Raw genomic sequence first — 23,481 nt, 5'->3', positions numbered from 1 at the left:
CAATTCATTTAGGGCTTTCAGAAAAGCACTGTATGATAGTAGTATTTTAAAAGGTCTCAGAAAAGAGCAGTCTTTGGTTCTTAGGGTGTTTCTTGTGATTTTAAATTACTAAAATTAACAGTGGGTAGATTTGCATCTCATATACAACTGTATGAACTATAAGGGCCTAGCAAAAAGCCTGATCTTCCTGACTAGATGGACTGAATTTAGAGATGCCTTGCTCTGACTTTTGCACATCATTTCAAAAAACAGTCCTGCTTATTGCAGCAGAATATCAGCCAGCACTACTCTCTCAACAACAAGCAGCTTTCGACAAGACAGAATCTTCATTTTCTTGCTACCCTTTAACAAGAAAATGATCCTTCTTTTGGACATTAATCTTGCTTAGAATTTAGAAAAAAACACAAAGAATTATTTATGGCTTTGAAGTTCTTGTACAATTAGGCATGATATTATTAATTTTCTTGGGGACTTTTCAAAAGGTGATGTTGAAATGAAGAGTCAAGTAGACAACCACACCCTGAATACAGCTGCAAGCAGTTTTTAAATGCTCCAAGCAAGTGTTTTACAGCAATGGGCTAAGAAAGATACTTACAGTAATGGAAATGTACTTTAAATTCTGGCTATAAGTATCTGCTGATGCATCTAAGCAAGTAACTTTACTCATTCAATAGTTTCTTTTGGAACACTGGACATGCTTTATTTCATTATTTTTTTTTTCACAATTTATTTAAACATCTCACATATACAAAATACATTTTCTTTTTTTGAGAAGTGATGATTCTTTTTTACCCATTGTAGAAAATGAAAATGAGATTTGAAAGCAGGCACACCTGATTTTGGAGGACAAAGATGAGGAAAAATGATCCACGTGCTTAAGCTGGGGGTGAGACAGGACATTCTAAGCTTTGAGACAGACGTCAAAGAAACAGAAGAAATATTTTAAATTCTGTTAGCACCATCAAAGTTCAAGTATTGGAAAGATACTGTGTAATAGTGAAATTAGCACCACTGTATTCTGAGTGGAATTGAAAGTAACTCATATGATATGGAGAAGTGCCTACAAAGAATGTGGATCACACTTAGTTTAGTGTATGAGGTAGTTTAAACCTTTGGAAGTCATGGTTTTAAACTTCCTCTGTGGAAGATATTCAAAGGCCACAAGTGGTGCAAACTTTCATGATTTTTTTTATTTCATTTTTTTTTTTCTTTACAAAGGTTGACATTTCCCAAAGCAAGGTGTTAATCTTGAAACACTTCCAAGTCCTTTTGGGGCTGTATTAAAATTTCATTGCACAATGCTCCAATCAATTCTTCTCCTTCTCTTTCGCCCAGACTTTAAGCAAGTAGATGAACAGAAGGAATGGAAGGAGTCAGCTTTCATTATAAAGAGAAATGACAAAGAGAATAATTTGGGGGGGGCTTTAAGTTAATTTTAGTTCATTTATTTGAAACAGACTGGGCCAATGTCCAAACCGAATTCTTGGTCAGCGCCGCCAATATCCAAAGGTGCAATATCGAGGATGGGCAAGCGAGATGGCTTATTTGTTCTGTATTCAATGATCGTTTTGCCCCATTGATTGTTCTTTTTCTGCAAGAGATGATTCATTAGAGTTATTACATTGTTCATAGTACTGAGAATTGTTCTACCTGATTCGATAATTTCTGAAAGAAGTTCATGTTAATTCTGCTGCCACTGTTTGCAAGATACCCACATCAAACTATTCATATCTCTGATAAAGAGGAAACATTTACTTTAATCTTCTGAAGTAACGTGTGTGATGCTCTACATCACCATATTATTCACACTGATGTTAAATCCTCAGAGAGCCTCGCCTGAGCTATTGAGGACTTGATCCTGCCCCTCCTGCAGCTGATCCCTCTTAAAAGCTTTTTTTTTTCACACCACGCTGCACAGTACAGGGAGGATTTGTTTGTACCCCAGTCTTTGCCACTTGTTAAAGATTGGCATAGTTAGTTCTATAGGCTACTTATCTTTAGTCGGTAAAATTTTGCTGATCTCACTGATAATCTAATTGTGAATGAAAGTACAACTCTGTCATTATCGACATCACGGTGCACATCCTTTGTGTTACTTACAGAGCAGCCATCCTCAAGAACACTGAAAGTGAATCTGCTGTTGCCTTCAGCTCGTAGTTCAACATCATTGGAGCCCTGCAGTATGACAGCCTTTTTAAGATTTCCAGTCTCCTCATCCATGTAGGCAATGCTGTTCTTGCAGTGGTAGGTGATGTTCTGGGAGGCATGGTTGGCCAGCAGACGCATGAAGGCAAGCTGGGTGGCCATATCCTTTGAAGTCACGCCTTCATCGTTGTATTCAAACTGAAAAACAGAAAGGAAAACAGTCAATTGTATTGCTGGGGAAAGGTGGATGTTTGAGTAGTTGTTCTAGGAACATTAAAAAAAAAATCACAGAAGTCTGCCTACTGCAACTGCAGAGCTAGAGAACACCAAATGAAACTAGCAGGAAATAGGCTAAAAACCAAGCATAAGGGCATGCAGTTAAGCTGTGGAACTCTGTTCCAAAATATCACTGTTGGCAGTTCATGTGGATTTTAAGATGAGATCAGATGTTTGAAGATGAGAAATCTATTGTTTCCATAAATACACAGAAACAACTCCTACTCCTGGATCAAGAAAATCCTGATTTTTTTTTTTAGTTTAATAAAATAGCATCTGTGGATGTTAAGGATGTTTGTTTCCTTCTTATATCCTTTTACAGCATCTGATTTTAGCCAGTATGAGAAACAGGACTCTAGACTACCCTTGTTCTGACACAGTGATGAATTTTATGTTCTTATACTAAAGAACTTGGGACACTGATTTCAGACTAATTCAATTTCATTTAGGAGTTACATAATTACATCTCCTTAACTATACATAAGAGATTTTCAGCAGGCTGTTGTCTTGGTTTTACTTAGACCAACAATTCTGAGTGTCACTGTAGCATACACTTAGATATTTTTATTACACATAATAGATCCTATCTAGGAACAGTGCAATTGTTAAAAATTAATCCCAATTAAAAGGATAAGCAAAGATGTTTTTCTACTTCTTCAGACAGTTTCTGGACTGTCTTTATACTAATATAGCATATTCCAGCCCAGGATTCCCTTAGAAATAGCCACTTACACTGAACTGAACATTTGCAGGCACCAAGAAGAGTTAGAACAATACTAAGAAATAATTTTAGTGAGTTGTGATTCAACTCAGAAATGGAACTGTGTTCCCTTGAGAGAAAAGGTTAAAAGGTGTTTTTTCCCCCTTTTCCTATTTTTCCTCCAAGAGCTTAAGTCAAATTTTGCTCACTGAGACACATTAGATGGGGAATTCTTCAGACAGCACTGTCAGAAACAATCATTCTCCAGTACATCACTTACCTGACTGCCACCATTGATGGTTTCACCAAACCATACGTGCTTCTTGTCCTTGGGGTTCTTGTTGACATACCAGTTCTTAGTGGGAATATTCTCAGGGTTAGCATGGATGCAAGTCTCACCAGTGGCAAAGTCACAGTATGCTCTAATGGCATCTGCAGAGCAGCCTTGGTTAGGATCAATCCAGTAGAAACCTGTAATTGAGGAAAGAAATATGAATAATAGGCTAACATTTGCATCCAGTTTATATTCAATAGTTTTAATACAGGAACTCAAGAGAGGGGTCATGAATATCACAGCTAAATAAAATATTAGGGTGACAGTTGGGAGAAATATGTATTTTAGATCATCAATATATAGGGAATTGTATTCAAAAACTAGGCTTAAATATTTTTGTATTATTTTGAAAAATTATTGCAATAATTGCACAACAGATAAGAAAGACTTGTCAGAATGACTTCATAGAAAGGTATTTTCAGGGAAGGCAAACAGAACTCCTTCACCTGTTATTTAGTATTTTCACCTGTTAGCCAGGGATACCATTCATCAAAGAAAGCCAATAAGCTGAAAGTACTCCCTGAGACAGAAGGGGCAAGTATCTGGCACCAACATACCGCTGCTCCATTCTGGGTGGCTAAGTCTCAGGTCACGGCAGGTGCGAGCTGGGTTCTTTTTGGAGCCTTCTGGGGTCAGCAGGGTCTCAATTTGGTTGTTCAATGTTTTCAGAGTGGCATCAACTTCGTAATCCTTGGGTCTGAGAGAAGGCTGATCAGCCCGGTAGTATTCTGCATCGTAGCCAACTTCATATCCACCACCATTGGGACCAGGGGGACCAGGTGGGCCAGGAGGACCAGGGGGACCCTAAAGTTTTTCAAAGGGGAAAGACAAGAAGCATTCTATTATAAATATGGTTTTCAGTTGACTGCTTCCACACATGCATTGTCCTATTGAAGTCCTAGCACTCTCAGCTCTAATCTGAGGAAGGATTTATGGACCCATTATATGGTAACTACTATGGACTAAAGTAGTAGAAGATTGACTGTGTAGGACTGCCACACTTTGTGCATATACCAGCTGGCTGTAAGAAATGAACAAGGACTTCAGGTTTATTAGGGAACCATTGAGATGTTCCCTATTTGGGAAACATTGGATGTTAAACAACTTTTGGATTTTCTTTTTTCCTCAAATGAAAACACATCTATTTAAACTACTAAGCTTTTGAAGTTATTTTCTTGCAACTGTGACCTTAATGCATTAAATCAACAAAATAAAGTTATACTCACAGCAGGGCCTTGGCTACCATGAGAGCCACGTGCACCAGCAGGGCCAATAGGTCCAGGGAGACCATTGCGACCATCTTTACCAGGAGGACCAGAAGGACCAGGAGGACCCTGAAAGGAAATGAACAGTTTAATGACAGTAGAGAACACTAGAAAAATTCGTAAACAGGAGTGTAAAAAATTTATTGCATAAAACAATGGGAGAATTATTTGCATATGCTCATATTTACATACCCTTGGGCCAGCAGGACCGTTGTTACCAGGAGGACCTTGATCACCATGTTGGCCCTATTGGGAAAGACAAATGCATAGTCATTTAAAAAAATGCAGTACCACACATTGTATTAGCATGATTCAAGAAGAACTATAATCAGACGTATTTGGGTTCAGAGAATGGAAATCTAGGGCATTTATTAGTGGAGCTGGGATATAAAATGCCTGTTTTACGGAGGGAGGAGAGAGGGCGAAAGGACATATTTACATGGATAACCTATATAAGTCTCTACATTGTTTCTTCAGATTTTCTGAGAAGCATTTAAAAATAAGAGCCGGAATTCCTGAAGAGGATGCCAGAATTTAAAGGGAAGACAATCTACAAATGAATTCTGCTTCTCTGTGATACAAAAGCTTTAGAACTTCTGAGAAAAAAAAGAAATAATACTAAAACAAAAGCAGAGCTTTTAAAATTCTGCACTAGTCAAATGCACTTGAGTTTCAGGGCTCACAGCATTCACAGTTCTAAGATCATCTATCAACAGCATTATGAAAACTTGCCATTTTATGTGGAGAGCATTGAATGTTAAATCGGATCTAATGGCCTTTGAAAGATGATGCAGACTGGAGTAAGTCAAAATACTGAAAATCGTTTACTTACAGCAAGACCAGGAAGACCCTGCAATCCGTTGTGTCCCTTCAGGCCAGGCAGACCTCTATGACCCTTGTCACCAGGTTCACCTTTCTCACCACGTGGACCTTGTGGGCCCTAGGAAGGGATACAGATGTCAGAGGAACAAAACACAAAGCTTCAAGTAGTTATTACTGTCAAAGCAAAAATTAAGAACAAGCATTCTACATTATGCCATAGGTTACCCCTGATATATTTATATGCATCCTGTTTAAACACCCAGGAAGAGTGTCAATTCCAAAAGCCTCAGGATTGGTCCCAGGAGAGAGATGTCTGATCAAGATTCTAGGTCTATAAATATTTACAGCTCTTTAAGCATTACTTTTTGGGCTTGAGCACAGTTGTGAGCCCTTAATAATAAAGCATGTTTTCTCTTCTTGCAACAATGTAGTAATGTATTTAGAAACCAGACTTACAGCAAGACCTCTTGGACCAAAAGCACCAGCAGGACCGACGTGACCAGCAGGACCCTGAAACAAAAGAAAATGCATGTCACTGTTGTATATCATACTTTGTTTTCTGCAGAGATATATAAAGCATGGAACTTTTATTAAGTAATTATCCACATATTGCAAGGTTTTGATGTATAATGTATGCATGTATGATGGACAAATTTTAGTCCCATATCAATCAAAAAATGCAAGATCTCATCAACTTACAGGATCACCACGGTTTCCAGGCTTTCCAGCAGGACCAACTTGACCATGAGGACCAGGAGCACCCAAGGCACCACTGGGACCAGGGCTACCAGGAGCACCACGCTCACCCTGGAAGCAAGGGAACACAAGAGGAGAGACTGTGTTACTACTGACTTACACATATTGGAATACTTCTTTTGTGAGCATAAAACAGAAGGAAAGAACAAATTACCTTGAAACCAGGAGCACCATCACGGCCTGGAGGACCATCATTTCCAGGATTGCCCTGTTAAAATACCAATTAAAAATATTACATTCCATCAACATTCATATCATACAGAACTGTGTGTCAGCCTAATTGCTCCCAATGAGATTGAGAAGACATTAAGGTGGGATAGCTAAAATCTTGAAGATAACAAGCCTTTCATTATAGATGCCACTCTTGAGTCCCTTAAATACATTAGTGTTCTCAGAAAACTAAGACAGTCTTCAAATATTTTTGGTTTTACATGATCAATATAGAATACAACTTTTTTGTTGTTTTTCTTCTATTTCTCTAAATGAAAAGTTAATACTGGAGTACTTCAATTATCAAATACGCTTCCCTGATAAAGAAAGCTTTACAATAGTTAACTGTACAGGATAAAAGATAATTTGTACATATTATATTTTAACTATTCTTATAATGTAAGTTATGTCTAGCCATTGTATGGATACCCTTCTTAAAGGTGAACTACTAACCTGGATGGCTAAGTTAGATAGATAAATTTATTCACTGCTCTGAAGAGCTGGTAGCAAGGCCACCGAGAATTGGAAGGTATAAATTCACTAGCAGAACAACCACCGGTTGCATCCAGATTCTGTGTATTTGTCTTTGGCTCAAAACAAAAGCAATCTTGAAGAGGAAATAAGACAGCTTACATCACGACCAGCTTCACCAGGAGCACCATTTGGACCAGGAGAACCCACGGGACCAGAGGGACCACGAGCACCAGGAGGACCAGAAACACCCAGGGGACCAGGTTCACCCTAATACAGGAACAGTGGTAACAAAATGTGACATATAATACAACAAAAACAGTCTTACAGAACTTTCGGCCTATATCTAAGAGAAACATTTCTCTAATCGATTCTGAAGTGAAACAGAACAAGAAGACAAGGAGAAACATATCTAACTATAGCAAATCATTCTAAATTTTCTGCCTCTTCTATGCCTTGCTAAGAACAGAAACACCTGATGCCCTTCAAAAATATGCTCACCTGCAGACACAAATCTTGTCTGTGGCAAGCAGTAATTTCTCCTGCTGCTCTAAGTCTGTAGGCTCCATATAAATATCATCTGTTTGCATCAGCAGAATCTAGATCTGTCCCATAGTGTTCCTTAAGAGGAGACCTAATTTTTCTTTACACTGGTCTGTTTAAAGCAGTTAATAAGACATATACTCACTGTTGCTCCAGAGATGCCTGGAAGACCACGTTCTCCCCGAGAGCCAGGCAGACCAAGGATACCAGGAGCACCAAGAATACCCTGAGGACCTGGGGTACCAGGAGGACCCTATGACATGAAGACATTTATATTAACAGATGAAAAATGGTTTTAAAGGCCCTTCACACTTCTCATTTGTTCTGCTCTGTAACTACTTTCCAAAGATCTCAATATGTATCAGTGCCAGTTCCCATATGGAAGAATTTGTAACCAAAGGTAAGGGTCTGTGAGGAGGTAATGCTGGTTATACACCTCCCCTCCCCAACTGTTTAAACAACAGTTAAAATGCTCTTTCTGAAAAACTGTCATACACTTCTCCTTTCTAGAAAACTAGGCAAGACCCATTGAGTTCTTCCCATTCACTAACAGTGGGTGGTACAGGAAAACTTGGGCATTCAGTATAGGGAAGATGACTGTGTGAGGGGAACTGTGTGAGGGGATTCCACAGTGAAGAAATTGATCATCTAATTCTAAGATAGCCTTAGAAAAATACCTAGGCAGTTCCTAACATCTTCAGACAAACCTTAGAGCTCTTCACTGACCCGTTGAAAGGCAAAGGTTGTTTAGTTAAGAGATTTTTCAATTTCCTTAAATTTGAGCACGTGCTACTAAACTTGGCCTAAGTAATCATCCTGACTGATCACCCTATTTATTATCCTTAATTAGTCAGGCCCTCTATGTCAACTATGTTTTTATTACAACATAAAACTAGAACATTCTTTGCTTGATACTAGACATAGAGCAAGTTTAACTGTCACCTACAAAATTTTAATTCACGTCTGACAAGTGCACCAAAGACTTTCCTCTTAGCTACATCTTTATAAACTATTTCTTGAGTCTCAGTGGAGCTTCTGCTTAAAAGCTTTGCCAAATTTAAGGGTAAAGGAGAAAAGCCCTTCAGAAGTACCAAAACACTCTTAGAAGCTGTAACATTTACTTGAAGGGAGATAGTTTTAATGAGATGTGATACTTAATAACTTACTTGAGCACCAGCCTCTCCAGATGGACCTTTCTCACCAGCAAAACCAGGTGGGCCAGCAATACCTTGTTCACCAGTACGGCCAACTGGACCAACATCACCACGCAGACCTCTAGCACCATCTTTGCCAGCTGGGCCAGGAGGACCAGGGGGACCAGTGATGCCCTAGGATTGAGTATGAACATGACATCATTACAATATAGACTAATTAACTGGGGATAACAGGTTGTTTTACATCCATGTACAAAAATGGTACTTTGCAATAAACAAGTTATCAGCTGTTCCAGAGAAGCAACTGCTACTCTTCTGTTAGCTGTGGATAGCTGGAACTGGTAGAATTATTGAATATATATATTCACTGTACATAGTGAATGTGGCAGAATTTATATGAAAATATTGATTGGCTCTGGAGACATTAATTGCAACTATAAAGTCTACAAGAAAACATTTCAACAGGATTGTTTTGCTTTGGATACTTGGATTTAAAGTATATTTAACTATAGGAAAGAAATACCTTTTCCAAATGGTTGGAACACCCTTGTGAAAAGGAAGTTTTACAAAAGTCAATACAAAATAAGAATTTTTGGCTGAGAAATAAAGCAGCAGTGACTCCCTTCTTAAACAAAAGGAGAGGTTGCCCTGTTTCAGACAGAGGATGGAACTGCAGATACTTTAGAAAGTGTGGACAAAAAATAATCTCTGCATACTTTTTGAGGAAGGTCACAACCTTCTTATTCTACTCGAAATCAGTGGTAATGTAGTTACTCTCAATGAATAAAAACAAAAGAACCCCAAATTTTTACAAATGGCTAGGTACTTCAAGATGCAGACAGATGCTTGATGGCTTGTAAAAAAAATAAACTAAATGCCCAACTCCGACTCTGGGAATTTAAGCAGTTAAGTGACTCTCATCCAGGTAAAGACCTGAAGTAATTCCAGTACAGTCAGAATTTGAGTCCATGTAACAAGGATGAGGATTATTCCTAACCAATCCAACTTTGGACTTGTCTCCCATTAAAACTTTTCCATTAGTTACTTACAGCAGGGCCTGGAGGACCAACTCTTCCAGCAGCACCAGGGAAACCAGTCATGCCCTAAAAATAAAAGTAAAAAAGGAAAATTTGGTTCAAAGGAAACAATGACTTTATGGAAAGCAACAACATTAATGTTAAAAGCCTGAAGACTTACAGGAGGACCAGCATCACCACGAGGACCAGCAGGACCAGCAGCACCAGCAGGACCCTATGTGTGAAGGATTGAAAGAGACAGATGATTCAAGCAAAGACTGCTTATATTCACAAAAAGTGGATGTCAAGGGGTCAGTTTCACTCTTACAAAAGTTAAGCTAGTTCCAAGTTAAGTTAAGTTAGAAGTTAATTTAGTTCCAAGGCCTGGTATTGCCCTAAAGCATATGGTAAGATCCCTGAGCCATGTTATCTTGCAACACTTTACAGTATTTCAGAGACTGAGGCCTGACTTTCTGCATTATTTCCACCAACTCCCCAGTAATGGGCCGCATGCAGGTGAAGTAGTGTGTACCTTTGGGCTATAAAGGTGTAAGCACATAAAAAGCCTTTTTGCGAGTGGGTGCAGAGACAAATTTGCACATATGCTTCTGCATGACTGGGACTGAAACTTATTTGCAACAGCATATTCTGTCTTTGAGAGGAAGGTATCAGGGTCCTCAGCTCAGGAACTTACCCACAGACACCCCCTGAATGGTCCAAGATAGACTGATTTTGCTGATCTTCAGGGCAAGTTGAAAATTATTTACTTATTTCTCTTCCTTTCAGTTCCAGACTCACGATCTGAGCCCACATAAATAGATTGACAAAGTTTATATAGTGTGTGAAAATCAGAATGCTGACTTTCCTCACAGCCTAGTTTCTTTTTTTAATTACCTTTTTAAAATTCAAGGCCTTCAGGCTAGCATATTTCTTGCTTAGCACAGTTAGGAACCATGTGTTTTATAAAGACAGTTCACTTACTGGTGGTCCAGAAGCACCAATTGGCCCAATGGCACCTGTGGGTCCTGTTTCACCCTTAGGTCCTTTAGGTCCACGTTCGCCTTTAGCACCAGGCTGACCAGCTGCACCCTATGGTGCAGAAACACACAATAAGGAGTTGGAAAAGCATACAAAGAAAGTAAAGGAATGGTGTGAATCCATAAGAGGTCAACAATACTCACAGGAGGTCCAGCAAATCCACTAGGACCTACGGGACCAGGCTCACCACGTTCACCCTAAAGAGAGGACAATGAATTGGCTTTAAGAGGGCATTTTTCTGAACATCATGTCTTTGACACTGGACTAGTGGAAGGAATTTTACTTACAGGAATACCACGGGCACCAGCAGGACCGGCAGGACCAGCAGGACCTCCTTCACCCTGAAACAGATAGCAGAAGGCATGATGTGGGGGAACACCACAGCAGTCAGAACACAGTAGACCTTGTGGTACAGATGCATAAGTAAGTCTCCACTTGTCTGTTTTGACCTGCACTTCTTTAATAATTTCTAATGATAACTGGACAGGATAAAGAATCATTATGAGCTAATGCGTGGTTCTTCGGCACCATATCAGAATGTCTTCCCACTGCATGAGCAGGATCATGGCAGTTATCCTCAACTAGAAAGAATTCCGATAAAGCCCAAATCAAATTTTTCTCTCAGTAAAAAACACTGCCATATAGATGTTTATCCCTTTCCTGTCCTTTTAAGAAGAGGCATGGGTGCTATGGCAAAATCCCAATAAGCCTTACCTTCCAGATGTGAAAAACTTACAAAACTTAAACTTCAACAAGTTGGAATTGTTTTTTATTAGACTAGACACTTCATCATCAATACTCCTGCTGTGGGTAAACTATATAAACAAGCAAGACGATTTTTCATTCAAAGAGTAGACTTACCCGGTCACCAGCACCACCAGCAGGGCCAGGAGCACCAATAGCACCAGGGAGACCCTAGAGGTCAAGAGACAGGACAACATTTCTAACAATATGAAAGCAAGAATGACTACTTATTTTTCTCTTTTCTCCTGGAGATAAATGTGATTTTCTTCCAGGTATTTTAATATAAAGAACACTTAATATAAACAACACATGATTTTATCAAAATCTATGCCATAGTTTTCTTCCCAAAACATGCAGTCTAGGACAGGCAGCTGAGATGTCAAATTAATTATAAATTTTGTGTTTTTACAGGCTGCCTTTTCATTGTCTCTGTCCTCTGGAAGTTTATAGGCTCAGCCCAATAACACATTGAAAACTGTCTTATGAAATACATTGATCTCTGATGCCATTTCACCGACTTGTGTATGTGAGAAGTGATCGCTTTTCTCACTCCCCATATTCAAACATCTCTGGACTAGGGGCTACCCAATCATACCAATTTGCCTCAAAAGCAAACAGCTGTAAGAGGAAATACAATACACGGGAAAATGAAAGCCCCAAATATTCTTTTTAGTCACTTAAGTTCTGGAGTGCAGCAAGGCTACCTCAAGTAGAACCAAGAAATACTTACACGAGCACCATCTCTTCCAGTGGCACCAGCATCACCTCTCAGACCTGGGGCACCCTAGAAAAACCATACACAGAGAGGAAAAAAGCAATTATATTGGCAATGAACAGAATAGTTTCTAAGAAAGAAACCCTGAGCCGTTTGCTGAGTCTACATGCATTACAGAGATATATATCATGGTGGGTTTAGTGTGAGAATGGACTTATTAACCTGCATGTCAGTGCATAGTATTTTACAAAAAGTTGTAAGCCATTTTTATCCTAAGTTCCTTACAACTTCATTTACACTAGATGACTATTGTTTTGACTGAAAAAAAATCTAAGTTCTAGAAATCGCGGTATAGAGTTTAAATAATGAACAGAATAGAATTTAGAACAAGATGTACCTAACAAGATAGAAATCAATTAAGGATAATTACATGAATAAAACAGAGATTGCAACAGGACTTGCACTCAACTAGACTTCACAGCTTTATTTAACTGCTTAAACCAGCTAAAATGGTTTCTGATTTTATTTATATCTGATACAATCACAATTTTTTTGTAATTGATTTACATATCATAGGCACTGCATCTAGAGTAAAGCAGTTAGGGATTTGATCAAAGATTCAGTTCTTTGTGATCTGTAAGCCTATTCCTGCTGTAAAGCCTACACAAATTTAATATTACTTTGGCAAAGATAAGCTGATTGTTACCCAACCCTGTGAAGTTACAACTGCCACTTAAACTGATTCAAAATGCTGAGCTAAGATGAAAATACAGCCTTAGTACCTCAAAAGATTGTCAGTCTGTTGGACCAACAAAACTCGTATTAATGGAGTATTAATGAAACACTATGAAATAGTTTCAGAATAAATAAAAGTCATCTGGGTAACTTTTTTTTTCCTCCAGCGAGGGTAATTCAAGTATCTCCCAAACCTGTGTATGCTGTAACAAAGCAGGTTAGACCACCAATCTTACCTTCTCACCCTTGCCTCCTGGAACACCAGCAACACCTCTCTCTCCTGGGATTCCACCAGGGCCAGCAGGGCCAGGACCACCAGCAGCACCAACATTACCAGGCTCACCCTAGCAGCAACAGGATATCTTATAAGACAGAGTGAAATAATTCATACAATATGGAACAAAGTTGTCATTACTACTCAGACCATCATTCTACTTACTTTTAAATAGACTCAGTAGTAGTATTTGGTCTCAAGCTATTGTATGTATTTTACTTTTTCAGCTAGTGAAGATGTCAGACAAACTCTGTGGACTGCTGAGGAGTTAGTCTGTCCCACAATCTAAAGTAAACTCTAGTAGAAAGAGTGCACGTGGAAATCTTGAAAATTGAGCCCCACACTCAGCATCCAGACAGTGTTAGCTTGGTAGATGATCACTTATTATCATGCTAATGTTTTGGGGAAAATACTGCTTACTAAACTCAAGAACGTCTTGCCCCAGGTGGGTATAAACAGAGCATAGTATGAATTTTGGCCAAAGTCTTCCACCCTGTCTCAGAGTAATAGTATTCCCTGCTGACAAGCTGTATTCAAACTGCTTTCAAACTGGAGCTCCCCTTCTATACTCTGTAGAGCTAAACAAAAAAATCTGTTAGTGGGGACTATCTGTGAGCTTTACTATTACTACCATGGAGCTTTACTACTTGAACTAATAGCCCAGTGGCTGTAGTGTGTAGGTTATCCATTACCTACTTATCACCTATGCTGAGTAAGGAAGGCTTTTGGCTGCCCTCATTAGCAATTCAACAGTGAGGCAACAGCAGCTAGAAGAGACAGAGACATACCTTGTTACCATCAGGGCCTGGTGGGCCAGATGGACCACGGCTTCCAATGGGACCAGCAGGACCAACAGCACCACTTTCACCAGGAGGACCACGCTCACCCTGCAAGAGACAGTCCGATTGGAGTTTCTCCTGGAATTGGTCTGTAGCTTAGAGATTTAAAAGAGCTGACTGATAGCAGTGACATTATGATGCATTTTCATCTGAACAAACCATTATTAATATTAAAATTATGGACATATTAACTAAATTGGTCAGAAGATCTGTCTCTAGCTTTTGACACAAATATAGCAAGGTATCAAAGTCTTGCATCATAACAGCTGACAATTAAACTACAGGTACTTCTTGATCATGGAATTTGGCTACTGTGTTTACTCTTGAATAATGACTTTCTTACTGTTGTCAAATGGAGCTTATGCTATCAATTTTAGGGCAGATAATGGCACAGGAATGAAGAGAGGTGAAGGCAATATCTAATGACTATTCCAGACTCTGGATTCTGCCCACCACTGGTTTACACTGACATTACATCAGAGGCAGGAGCTGGCTAGCAAGGGATGGTATCACTGAACTGGTCAGGATTAAGTGGACCTACAAACAATGGAGCTGAAAATTCTCCTATGTACCAGGCCTCAGAGTAACACTGTAGGACCAGTCTCTTGCCATCCACACTCCCATTGTGAAGTTTGTTAATGCAAAAAAAAAAAAAGATCTGCTCATCAGGACTTCATTACTTGGATAATATTTGTATTGCTTATTTAGGAGTTTACTAACACTGGCGTGTATTGTATAATCATATACCCTGACAAGTGGAAAGAGCAGAGAAAATTCTCTTTCCAGGTAGTCAGTCTGCTGTGTTCTGTACCCAAGAAGAGCTGTCTGTCTTGAAAAACTTCAGAATCTCAGAATCAACTAGGTTGGAAGAGACCTCCAAGATTACCTAATCCAACCTCTGACCTAACACTAACAAGTCCTCCACTAAACCATATCACTTGTAAAAGTATATAGTTCATATTATTACTGAACACTTTATTAAGACAGTTTTAGAGACATTAAGACATTAAGAGACAATTAAGACATTTGAATTATTTCAAATGAATTACTCACTCTTGGGCCAGCAGGACCAGGGACACCAAATTCACCATGAAGACCCTAGAAGAGAGGAGATAGATTGATAAAAGTTATTTCAAAAGCAAACATATTAAATTGAATGTTTCTTAGCAGCAAACAGAAATACTTCTCAAATTGCAGCAGTGTATCGAAAATCTTCAGACTAAAATTAATCTTTTAGATACATAAATGCTTTTCGTAACTACACAAAATCTCAGAGCACACATGATAATAGCTGTATCTCTTGAGCTATTAAATTCCAAGCTCATGTCAGGCACATGCAGTGTAAGTTTTTACACTGGGACACGGAATGATGTAACTATCAACTTTAAGGGTGGTTATGATGCATAGCATGCACAATTTGCAGGTTCCATCACACATTAACTGTGCAGAACCTGGTGCATGAATAATCACTGAGTTACCTCAGTTGCATGCCATTGTAAAACCACTGCAGTTGGTTATGTTGGTTATGTGCAAAGCCATACAACTGGAGTAATGACAATTAGACTGAATCTTGTAGATTTCAAAAGAAATTTGGACTAAAATATGCTTCATTTACTGTCTTGTCTTTTGTGGGGAATATTAATGCTGCTTATGGCCCAAAAAGAAAGCACTGGTTTTGTTTTTTCACACCAGAACTTTGAAAAAGTGAGTATATTGAAAATGACAAAGGACCTTCTCCATTGATGGCTACCTTTAACAAAAGCGACTATTAAACTTTATATATAACACAGATCACTTTGGCAAAAACATTCAACGAGCATTTGCTTCACCACATGTGCAGTTGTAAGTGTAAGGCCTATGCAATACCTGCCCATACTTGTGCAGCACTGTGTATGGCACTCACCCTTTCACCGGGTTTACCAGCTTCACCAGCTGGACCTGAGGGACCTGGCAGACCCTAAGTGTAAAAAAAAAACAAGGATACAAATAAAGTTAAGGCAGAAGCACTTCATGCTTTGTAAAACATAAATAAAGTTAGGCAGAGCATGTAGTTACTTACCTGGAAGCCAGGAGGGCCAGCTGGACCTTGTTCACCCTTTGCACCTTGGTTGCCCTGGATAGAATGAAAGAAACCAAGGGATTAACTTGGTAGCAGAAATAAAGGAAAATGGATTTGAGAATGGGAAGTCCCATTGATGAAAAATAAGTCATGTATTGGATCTCTGTGGAGTCTATTACTTACAGTGACACCAGGAGGACCTTGAGCACCGTTGTTTCCCTCAGGACCAGGAGCACCCTAAATGTGTTCAAGTAGAAATCTGTTATCAAAGTTTTGATTTGTTATGACTTATATCTCTCTCAAGTGCCTCTGTGACAAAAATGAAGGTCTCTGGCCGCATATTTTGAACTCACACTGGTACATTTAAGCTGACATCTTAGGTTTATTTGACTTATCTATGTGCTTGTAAGAACTTCACTGTCAAAAAGCACTAGAGATGCTTACACTGCATTTGTTTTAGTTATTGCAGTATATACAGTTCCTGTATATTACAGATACAGGAACCTGGCTGGGAGACTATATTTTTCCCAGAACAAACCAATTATTGGAATTCTTACATGGAAGATTTACTAAATTACAACTATCAGTAAGAAAGTACTGGAAATTTATAGAATAAATTAGAAACTACACACTCTCCTCAAAAATTTGCACAGGAAGTGCTATTTTCTTCTCTTAATAGGAAGCCAATATCCCATAATTAATTACTAAAACAATACCCAGTAGGGATAATTTTCATTTAGACTAATATTAATCCCTAAGTAATAATCCCCACTGACAAGAAGCTATATGAATGAGTTCTAAAGTGCTTTTCTGTTTCATCACCTACTCATGTTTGCACAAGAAAGTGTTATCTTACTAAAGAGGCTTTGAAAAAATCTATGTTTTTCTCTATGGAGCTTTGTAAAAAAAACATATCCACATACCCGTGGGCCAGCAAGACCAACATTGCCTTTTTCACCAGGTTTGCCAGGTTCACCCTGAAGTTGAAAAGAAAAAACACTGAAAGTTAACAAGGACTTCATATTAGGTTCAGTCTAAACTACTGGATAGAGACTGATACTCTCCTTGCTGGAAGATTTATTATAACATTTCTTTAACCCTAATGGAAAAACAACTGACATCTGTCCTTTTAAATTAGTTAGAATAATTATGCAAATAAGTGTCATCTTTTCAAAACTCCATTTTTTTTGAGATAGCAATCCAAGCCCTTGATACTCCATGTAACTTCCTATTTCAGACACCACACCTACGTGTGCATGTAAAGCAACACTACAAATCCAGGAGGTAACTATTGTTACTTGCTTCATCTGTAGGACATGTCAAAAGCCCCACAGAAATCACTGACAGCTTTTCTTCTCGGGTGAGTGAGCTTTGGACTACACTTTAAAATAACAATCCCCTGGAACTGAAGTTTAGGCTTTGTGTCCAGCTTTTACAGAACTTTTATTGAATTGTATATACAGAAATGATAAATACATATATATAGCTACCATCACTTTAATGTCCAAATATTCCTAAAAATTGTTTCTGATTGTTTAATCATGTTTTAGATAATTGGAAAGCAATTTAAGATGGAACTGTCGAATGTAAGTGAATGCCATCCAATAAACAGTACAGGACAGAGAGATGTATTTGATTGCTAGAGCTGGGGACCTATGGCTTAGTCCGGAAATAGTTTCATAGAAATAGGAAGTGACTCTACTGTACTTACAGTGGGACCTTTTGGTCCAGGGAATCCAATGTTGCCAGGCTCACCTCTGTTGCCAGCTGGACCAATTGGTCCAACTCTACCATCTGCGCCAGGGAAACCCTAGAAAACCAAAAAATACATGTTGAATGGCTGGGGTAATTTAGTTGGTTCTGAGAGTTCAGTTTTAGGAGAAAAGTGTACTGACAGGAAGCAAATGCCATTTAACTTTTAAACACTGTTTATACATCACATGCACCTGCATTCTTCCCTTTTTCTCTTTTTTATAGAGCTGTGAATTACTTCTTCCTCTTCCAGAACATAGTCTGGATCTAAGACCCATAGAAATGAATGGCAAGTTTTTTACAGATCTTCTGAGTAATGTGGTAGTAAAGTCTTACTGGTTTTACATAGTCATACTAGACCTCAGTGTTAAGACCATTTCTTCTTAAATCTCAGTTTATGCTTATGCTTTGCATGCATTGGAAAAACAGAACTAAAATCAGAGTACTTACAACAGGACCTTCCTTGCCAGCAGGGCCTGGGCTTCCAGGCTGACCTGGGAGGCCCTAAGAAAGGAAAGATTTCATGTCTTTAGAAGGCATTCAACATTTAATCAGCTTTTTTACACACACATACACATGCAGATGCCAAGTTATTGGATATACGTTGTGGAAACAGGGCTGCATGTCCTATTAAGTTTGCATCTAAACTGAAGTTCAGTTTGGTGGTGTGTGCCTCCACGTGGCTGAAAATGACTGACAGGTAAGTACCTGTCTCACCCAAACTCATTTAGGCTCTACTTTAATAGAGAGTTTGAAGATGCTTAATAGTTCACACATGCATTGAAAGTGTTCAGTTCATGGGAGGTGTGATAGAAAGGGACAGAATAGAAAGAGGACAAAAGTCATTGACATGGAAATAATCTGGCTGGATCTAGTACCACTGAAGTAGATGGCTGTTTTCAGTGAAATCATGAGCAAAATAAAATAGAAAGAATTGAGATCAGCCATCTTACATCATTTTAATAGAGTTTTCTTTTAGTTAGTTACAGAGGACACACACTACAATTGTGATCTTAATGATCACATTGTGTAAATAATCATAAGCAGAACCCTTTTTGTAAGTCAGTGCAGTAGCTAGTATAAGCGAATACTGCTCCATGATCAAGGCAGTAAGATGCTACCACATACAAAAGAAAGGAATTTCAATTAAAATTTTGATGCTGATTAATCATTTCCTCACAGTTATTTTTTTCAATGGACTGATGGAAATCCCCTAACTGTGGTTAGCACAGACTTTTTTTTTGCAGTTGGAGTTCTGAATAATTTTATCCCCCAAACGCAAGCGATTTTCTTTTTGCACAGTTCAAACTTACTCTTGGACCCATAAGACCAGGCTCACCAGGACGGCCACCATCACCATTAGGACCCTTAGCACCAACAGGACCACTAGCACCACGGTTACCAGCAGGTCCCTATCAGAATAAATACACAAAATTAGGCAGAGGTAGCAAAAAGCATCATGTGTCTGTATATAAAAAGATGGTTTGGAAATAGTGACTCAGGGAGAAGTCTTACCATGACACCAGCTCTGCCATCAGCTCCAGGGAGACCACGAGATCCAGGCACACCCTGCAAGTGAACACAAAACAAATCAAGAAAGGGAAGGAGAAATCTATTCCGGTATGGTGGATAATGCTTATTAAATTTCAGGTCTTCAAGCAGGTATGCTGAATGTAACATAAGCACAGCTCTAAGCATTTAGAACATACATTTGTACTGAGCAGCATAAGAAATCTCTCACTTTAACCTGCTTTAAGAGAGCATTTTCAGTGTAATTTAACAGTTGGTGTGGCCAACAGCTAGGATTCCACAACCTGGCAGGTAGTGTTTCACCTTCACTTCTCTGCAGAGCATTGCTAGCTCATCTGAATCTGTACAACCTACATGATGTGCAATACTGAATCCTGATCTCTATCAAACCTGGTGGAAACACTGCCTATATTTCCTAGCCTTTTCCACTGAATTCCTGCTCCTGCATGAGGCCACATACCTCCTGAAAGTCACTGCATTGTTTCTTCCCCCAGAAAAAAGGGTGCCATGAAGACACTGAATTGAAGCCTTTGTCACATTATTTGTGAGCCAATTATCTCCTTCAAGCAGTTAAATCCCATCATTAAAGTTTATAGAGAAATCAGTAATGATTCACTAAACATTAAACAATGGATAATACAAAGCACCCTGTAATTAATTCAGGGATAAGATAGTAAACAGCATTAATGCAAAGCAAAAACAGGATTGTTCCCAGCTAATCAAAAGGCTCAGAATGGCAAATGAGCTTTGCCTAGCTGCAATAACACACATTTAATGACTTCAAATAATTTAAATTGTCTTTGTCTAGCAAAGTCTAGCTTGGTTTCTTCTTTCCTTTTTGTTTCTACTTCTGGAACATGAAAAGAGGACTTACTCTCAGACCAGCAGGGCCAGGGGGACCAGCAGAGCCAGGTTCACCATTGCTGCCTCTCTTGCCTTCCTCACCACTTGGACCAGGAGGGCCGGGAGGGCCAGCAGCACCCTATTTCAACCAAACAAAGGAAAAGAAGAAATCAGATGCTGTGTTGCAGGTACTATGAGGCTTTATTCATTGAAACAACACTCACACATTGCCATACTTACAGGCTCACCCTTGTTACCGCTTTCTCCCTTGGCACCAGCAGGGCCTGGTTCACCCTAGAGTCCAACATAAAAAGAGATTACAGAATTACATACCATTCTAAGAATCCTTTTCTACCTGTACAGCTTTCATGAATCAAAAATATATTTCATCATCCAATGTCACACCTGCCTCTATTCTGATAGATGGTTAATAAATGTAACTATTTTTGGCCTAATGGGCATGAAAACAAACATGTTAAGATGTTTAGAAGTGACAGTAATGGAAGTATGTAGCATTAAGAGCTCGTTCCTCCACTGAGGATACCCATTGAGGGCCTGATTGGGAGACTGTTGTCACGTCTCTTGATAGCATCAACATGGACAGAGCTTAGTAGTTCTTGCACTCAAAGGGAGTACAAAGTCAACCTCCTCAACCTCAGTAACAGTAACAGAAATGAGCTACAATGCCTAATTATAGTGAAGCAACAAAAGTGTCTACATTAAATGCAAAAATATATCTAGAGGAAATCTTTTACAGTGATGGACACTGTCCAGCTTTCAAATGAAGACATGCAAGAGAAAAAGTCACTTACAACAAGTCCTCTAGCACCACTTGGACCAGCAGGGCCAGGAGGACCAGGAATACCACGGGGACCAGGCAGACCAGGAGCACCAGCAACACCAGGAAGACCCTGCCCAAGAGAGGAAGAAAATGTATTGTGAGCCCATTATCTTTTCTGTTGCATTAACTGATTTTTATTATACTTTTTAAATTAAAGCAAACAAGTGGAAGTATGGCTCTACTTACAGCTGCACCTTTAGCCCCAGGAAGACCATTAGCACCAGGGTTGCCCTATTAAGACAGGAAAAATGATACTGGTTAATTCAGAGTCTCACGTGCACCATTCAACAATAAAGACTAGCAAGCTACTCACTGGAGGGCCAACGGGACCACTGGAACCAGGAAGTCCAATCTCTCCTCTTGGACCAGCAGGACCAGTAGGGCCAACATTACCAGCAGGTCCGATTTCACCCTGTTTGAGAAAAGGATAAAGCTCTCTATCAGCATGCACAACATTAGGGCAATAGCAAAGCAATCCTTTATTTGCCTGACATTAAGACAACAATAAGACACAGGTTCCTGTTTCAGAGACCAGGGAATCAAGGGACTGAGAGCCTTCATTGAATTTTGAAGGCACTGAATCCCAGGTAGGCCCCACTGAAGCTGATAGTTAAAGTGGGAACAACAGATTATCAGCTTATCTGTGTTATTATCAAGAATTACACATAAGGTTGCCCTAGAAAGTTAGGATTAAGATTCCAGTCTTATCTGCATCCATTTGTCACCAGCAGTGCCCTAAGATGCCTTACAGTGTTTGACACCTAACTGACCATTATCTTGCACCTTAAGCTTCAATTTGCAATAATGTGAAGTGCAAAATGATGGCTGATCAGAGTATTGTGGAACAGTGCTCACAGTGGTGTAAATGATAGGGGAAAAGGTTCTTGGTACCGCTCTCAGAACTTTGTTTTCACTGAGTCTATTATAAAAGCCTAAACTGAACATAATGACAACTTATAATGAGAAATTCTGTAAGTAACCAGAGTCCATGCCCTGGGTATGTAAATGGTTTTCTCTTGAAATTATTTGCTGTAACCACATTGACATCTGTATCAGAACAGATTTCATGATTTCCAGAAATCTTGGTTATTCAGAATAACCATCAGAAGAACAATTTTTCCTCATCTTCCATGCAGTTAATATAAAGAAGTCTAGCAAACAATACTCTATCTTCCTATAAAATGAGATCAAGGTAAGAAATTTGTCTACTGCAACACAGAATTTGTGTACACATGTTAAGGATGAAAAACAGTATCACACCACATGAGTGTATGCAGCTCTTCTTGACAAATAGTCAGTGAAATTTGTAAATGCAGTGCATGGACACTTGCCTAAAGTCTTCTGAGCAATTCCAGTAAAATTCTAAATAATGAGCCTTACCCAGGTAAAAATGCTAAGATCCGAGCAATAAACTGAATCATGTAGTCTACAAGAGCAAAATGGCATTGCCCTAAACCTGGAAAGTTTAAATGCAGTTTCTGCATTGTAATTTCAAGAACTCAGGTTGGAAAGAGCCTGAAACTCAACTGCAGTTTCTTTGCTCTCCACTTATGTAAAGTGACAAAAGCTGCTACTTCGCTTATTTGTCATGATCCATATCACCTTCCAAAGGTGCTTAAAACAGCAGCACCACATAGGATGCAGTGAAAAAATCTGGTTATACATCTTGCTGAACCTGCCTAGCATCAGTCCTCTGAGTCAGCTCCCACCTAACCCATTAGCAACTACAGCTCTCAGCCATGACTTGCTGGCTGTACAGACCTCCTGAGCTTTTTTCTACATGTATTTTGGATGTAGAACTGCATCTGTCACACAAGACAATACAGTCACTTCAGTATGTGTGCATACCAGTTATGAAATTAACTGCTGTATTTGATATTAACTTTCATATATCAAGTTCTCCAAGTACTGTAGGAATTCATGCTCATTCTGATCTGTAACAGTTTGATAAGACAGCACTCCAACTTCAGAGAGGGTGTAGTTTTGTTGCCTATCAATACTAGTAACTGTATTTTCTATTCACTGTAACAGTAGAAGGAGATATTCATACCTTAGCACCAGGAGCACCTGGGAAGCCTGGAGGACCAGCAGCACCAATAGGGCCCTGTGAAACCAAGGGGAAGAATATGAGTAAATGCATTCAGTGATCACACAAATACCTCGCTTGCTCAAGTAAATTTAAAATGCACATTTACTTAGACATTTCTGCATGTTACCACTTCAGAACATTGGCTGCCTTTTGCAACTCCAAATGGACAGGTTTGCTTCACTACAAACAGTTGACAGCAAGGTCAATGGTGAAAAACATTTGTAGTGAAGCTAAAAGTGTGTAAGTTAAGCAATGACTTGTAAAACCTTGCCTTGAGGGCAAACACCTGAGAAAGAATAAAACAGAGGATGGGCTGAAACAGGCATCAGC

At 39.1% G+C, this 23,481-nt stretch overlaps 1 protein-coding gene across 2 annotated transcripts in view; it reads right to left on the bottom strand.

Moving 5' to 3' along the window:
• Window positions 1-1,170: 1,170 nt before the first annotated feature.
• The window catches only part of COL1A2 (collagen type I alpha 2 chain), a 36,668-nt gene continuing 14,357 nt past the window's right edge, over window positions 1,171-23,481 (bottom strand). For both annotated transcript variants that reach the window (XM_068673974.1, XM_068673973.1), the window contains 37 exons: window positions 23,113-23,166; window positions 21,376-21,474; window positions 21,249-21,293; window positions 21,034-21,132; window positions 20,462-20,515; window positions 20,253-20,360; window positions 19,364-19,417; window positions 19,162-19,260; window positions 18,299-18,352; window positions 17,808-17,906; window positions 17,020-17,073; window positions 16,280-16,333; window positions 16,097-16,150; window positions 15,941-15,994; window positions 15,091-15,135; window positions 13,987-14,085; window positions 13,161-13,268; window positions 12,205-12,258; window positions 11,592-11,645; window positions 11,018-11,071; window positions 10,874-10,927; window positions 10,674-10,781; window positions 9,874-9,927; window positions 9,726-9,779; window positions 8,689-8,850; window positions 7,668-7,775; window positions 7,142-7,249; window positions 6,453-6,506; window positions 6,242-6,349; window positions 5,999-6,052; window positions 5,553-5,660; window positions 4,913-4,966; window positions 4,682-4,789; window positions 4,013-4,259; window positions 3,402-3,592; window positions 2,101-2,343; window positions 1,171-1,591 (listed from right to left, as the gene is read on the bottom strand). In XM_068673974.1, coding sequence (XP_068530075.1) covers window positions 1,445-1,591; window positions 2,101-2,343; window positions 3,402-3,592; window positions 4,013-4,259; window positions 4,682-4,789; window positions 4,913-4,966; window positions 5,553-5,660; window positions 5,999-6,052; window positions 6,242-6,349; window positions 6,453-6,506; window positions 7,142-7,249; window positions 7,668-7,775; window positions 8,689-8,850; window positions 9,726-9,779; window positions 9,874-9,927; window positions 10,674-10,781; window positions 10,874-10,927; window positions 11,018-11,071; window positions 11,592-11,645; window positions 12,205-12,258; window positions 13,161-13,268; window positions 13,987-14,085; window positions 15,091-15,135; window positions 15,941-15,994; window positions 16,097-16,150; window positions 16,280-16,333; window positions 17,020-17,073; window positions 17,808-17,906; window positions 18,299-18,352; window positions 19,162-19,260; window positions 19,364-19,417; window positions 20,253-20,360; window positions 20,462-20,515; window positions 21,034-21,132; window positions 21,249-21,293; window positions 21,376-21,474; window positions 23,113-23,166 — 3,357 coding nt within the window. In that variant the 3' untranslated portion in view covers window positions 1,171-1,444. The remainder of the gene's footprint in view (window positions 1,592-2,100; window positions 2,344-3,401; window positions 3,593-4,012; window positions 4,260-4,681; window positions 4,790-4,912; window positions 4,967-5,552; window positions 5,661-5,998; window positions 6,053-6,241; window positions 6,350-6,452; window positions 6,507-7,141; window positions 7,250-7,667; window positions 7,776-8,688; window positions 8,851-9,725; window positions 9,780-9,873; window positions 9,928-10,673; window positions 10,782-10,873; window positions 10,928-11,017; window positions 11,072-11,591; window positions 11,646-12,204; window positions 12,259-13,160; window positions 13,269-13,986; window positions 14,086-15,090; window positions 15,136-15,940; window positions 15,995-16,096; window positions 16,151-16,279; window positions 16,334-17,019; window positions 17,074-17,807; window positions 17,907-18,298; window positions 18,353-19,161; window positions 19,261-19,363; window positions 19,418-20,252; window positions 20,361-20,461; window positions 20,516-21,033; window positions 21,133-21,248; window positions 21,294-21,375; window positions 21,475-23,112; window positions 23,167-23,481) is intronic.

Source organism: Anas acuta, chromosome 2 (assembly GCF_963932015.1).
Source record: "Anas acuta chromosome 2, bAnaAcu1.1, whole genome shotgun sequence".
NCBI classification, from domain to species: Eukaryota; Metazoa; Chordata; class Aves; order Anseriformes; family Anatidae; genus Anas; species Anas acuta.
Note: the sequence above shows the minus strand (reverse complement) of the source record. Positions and strands in the feature narration are given on the sequence as shown.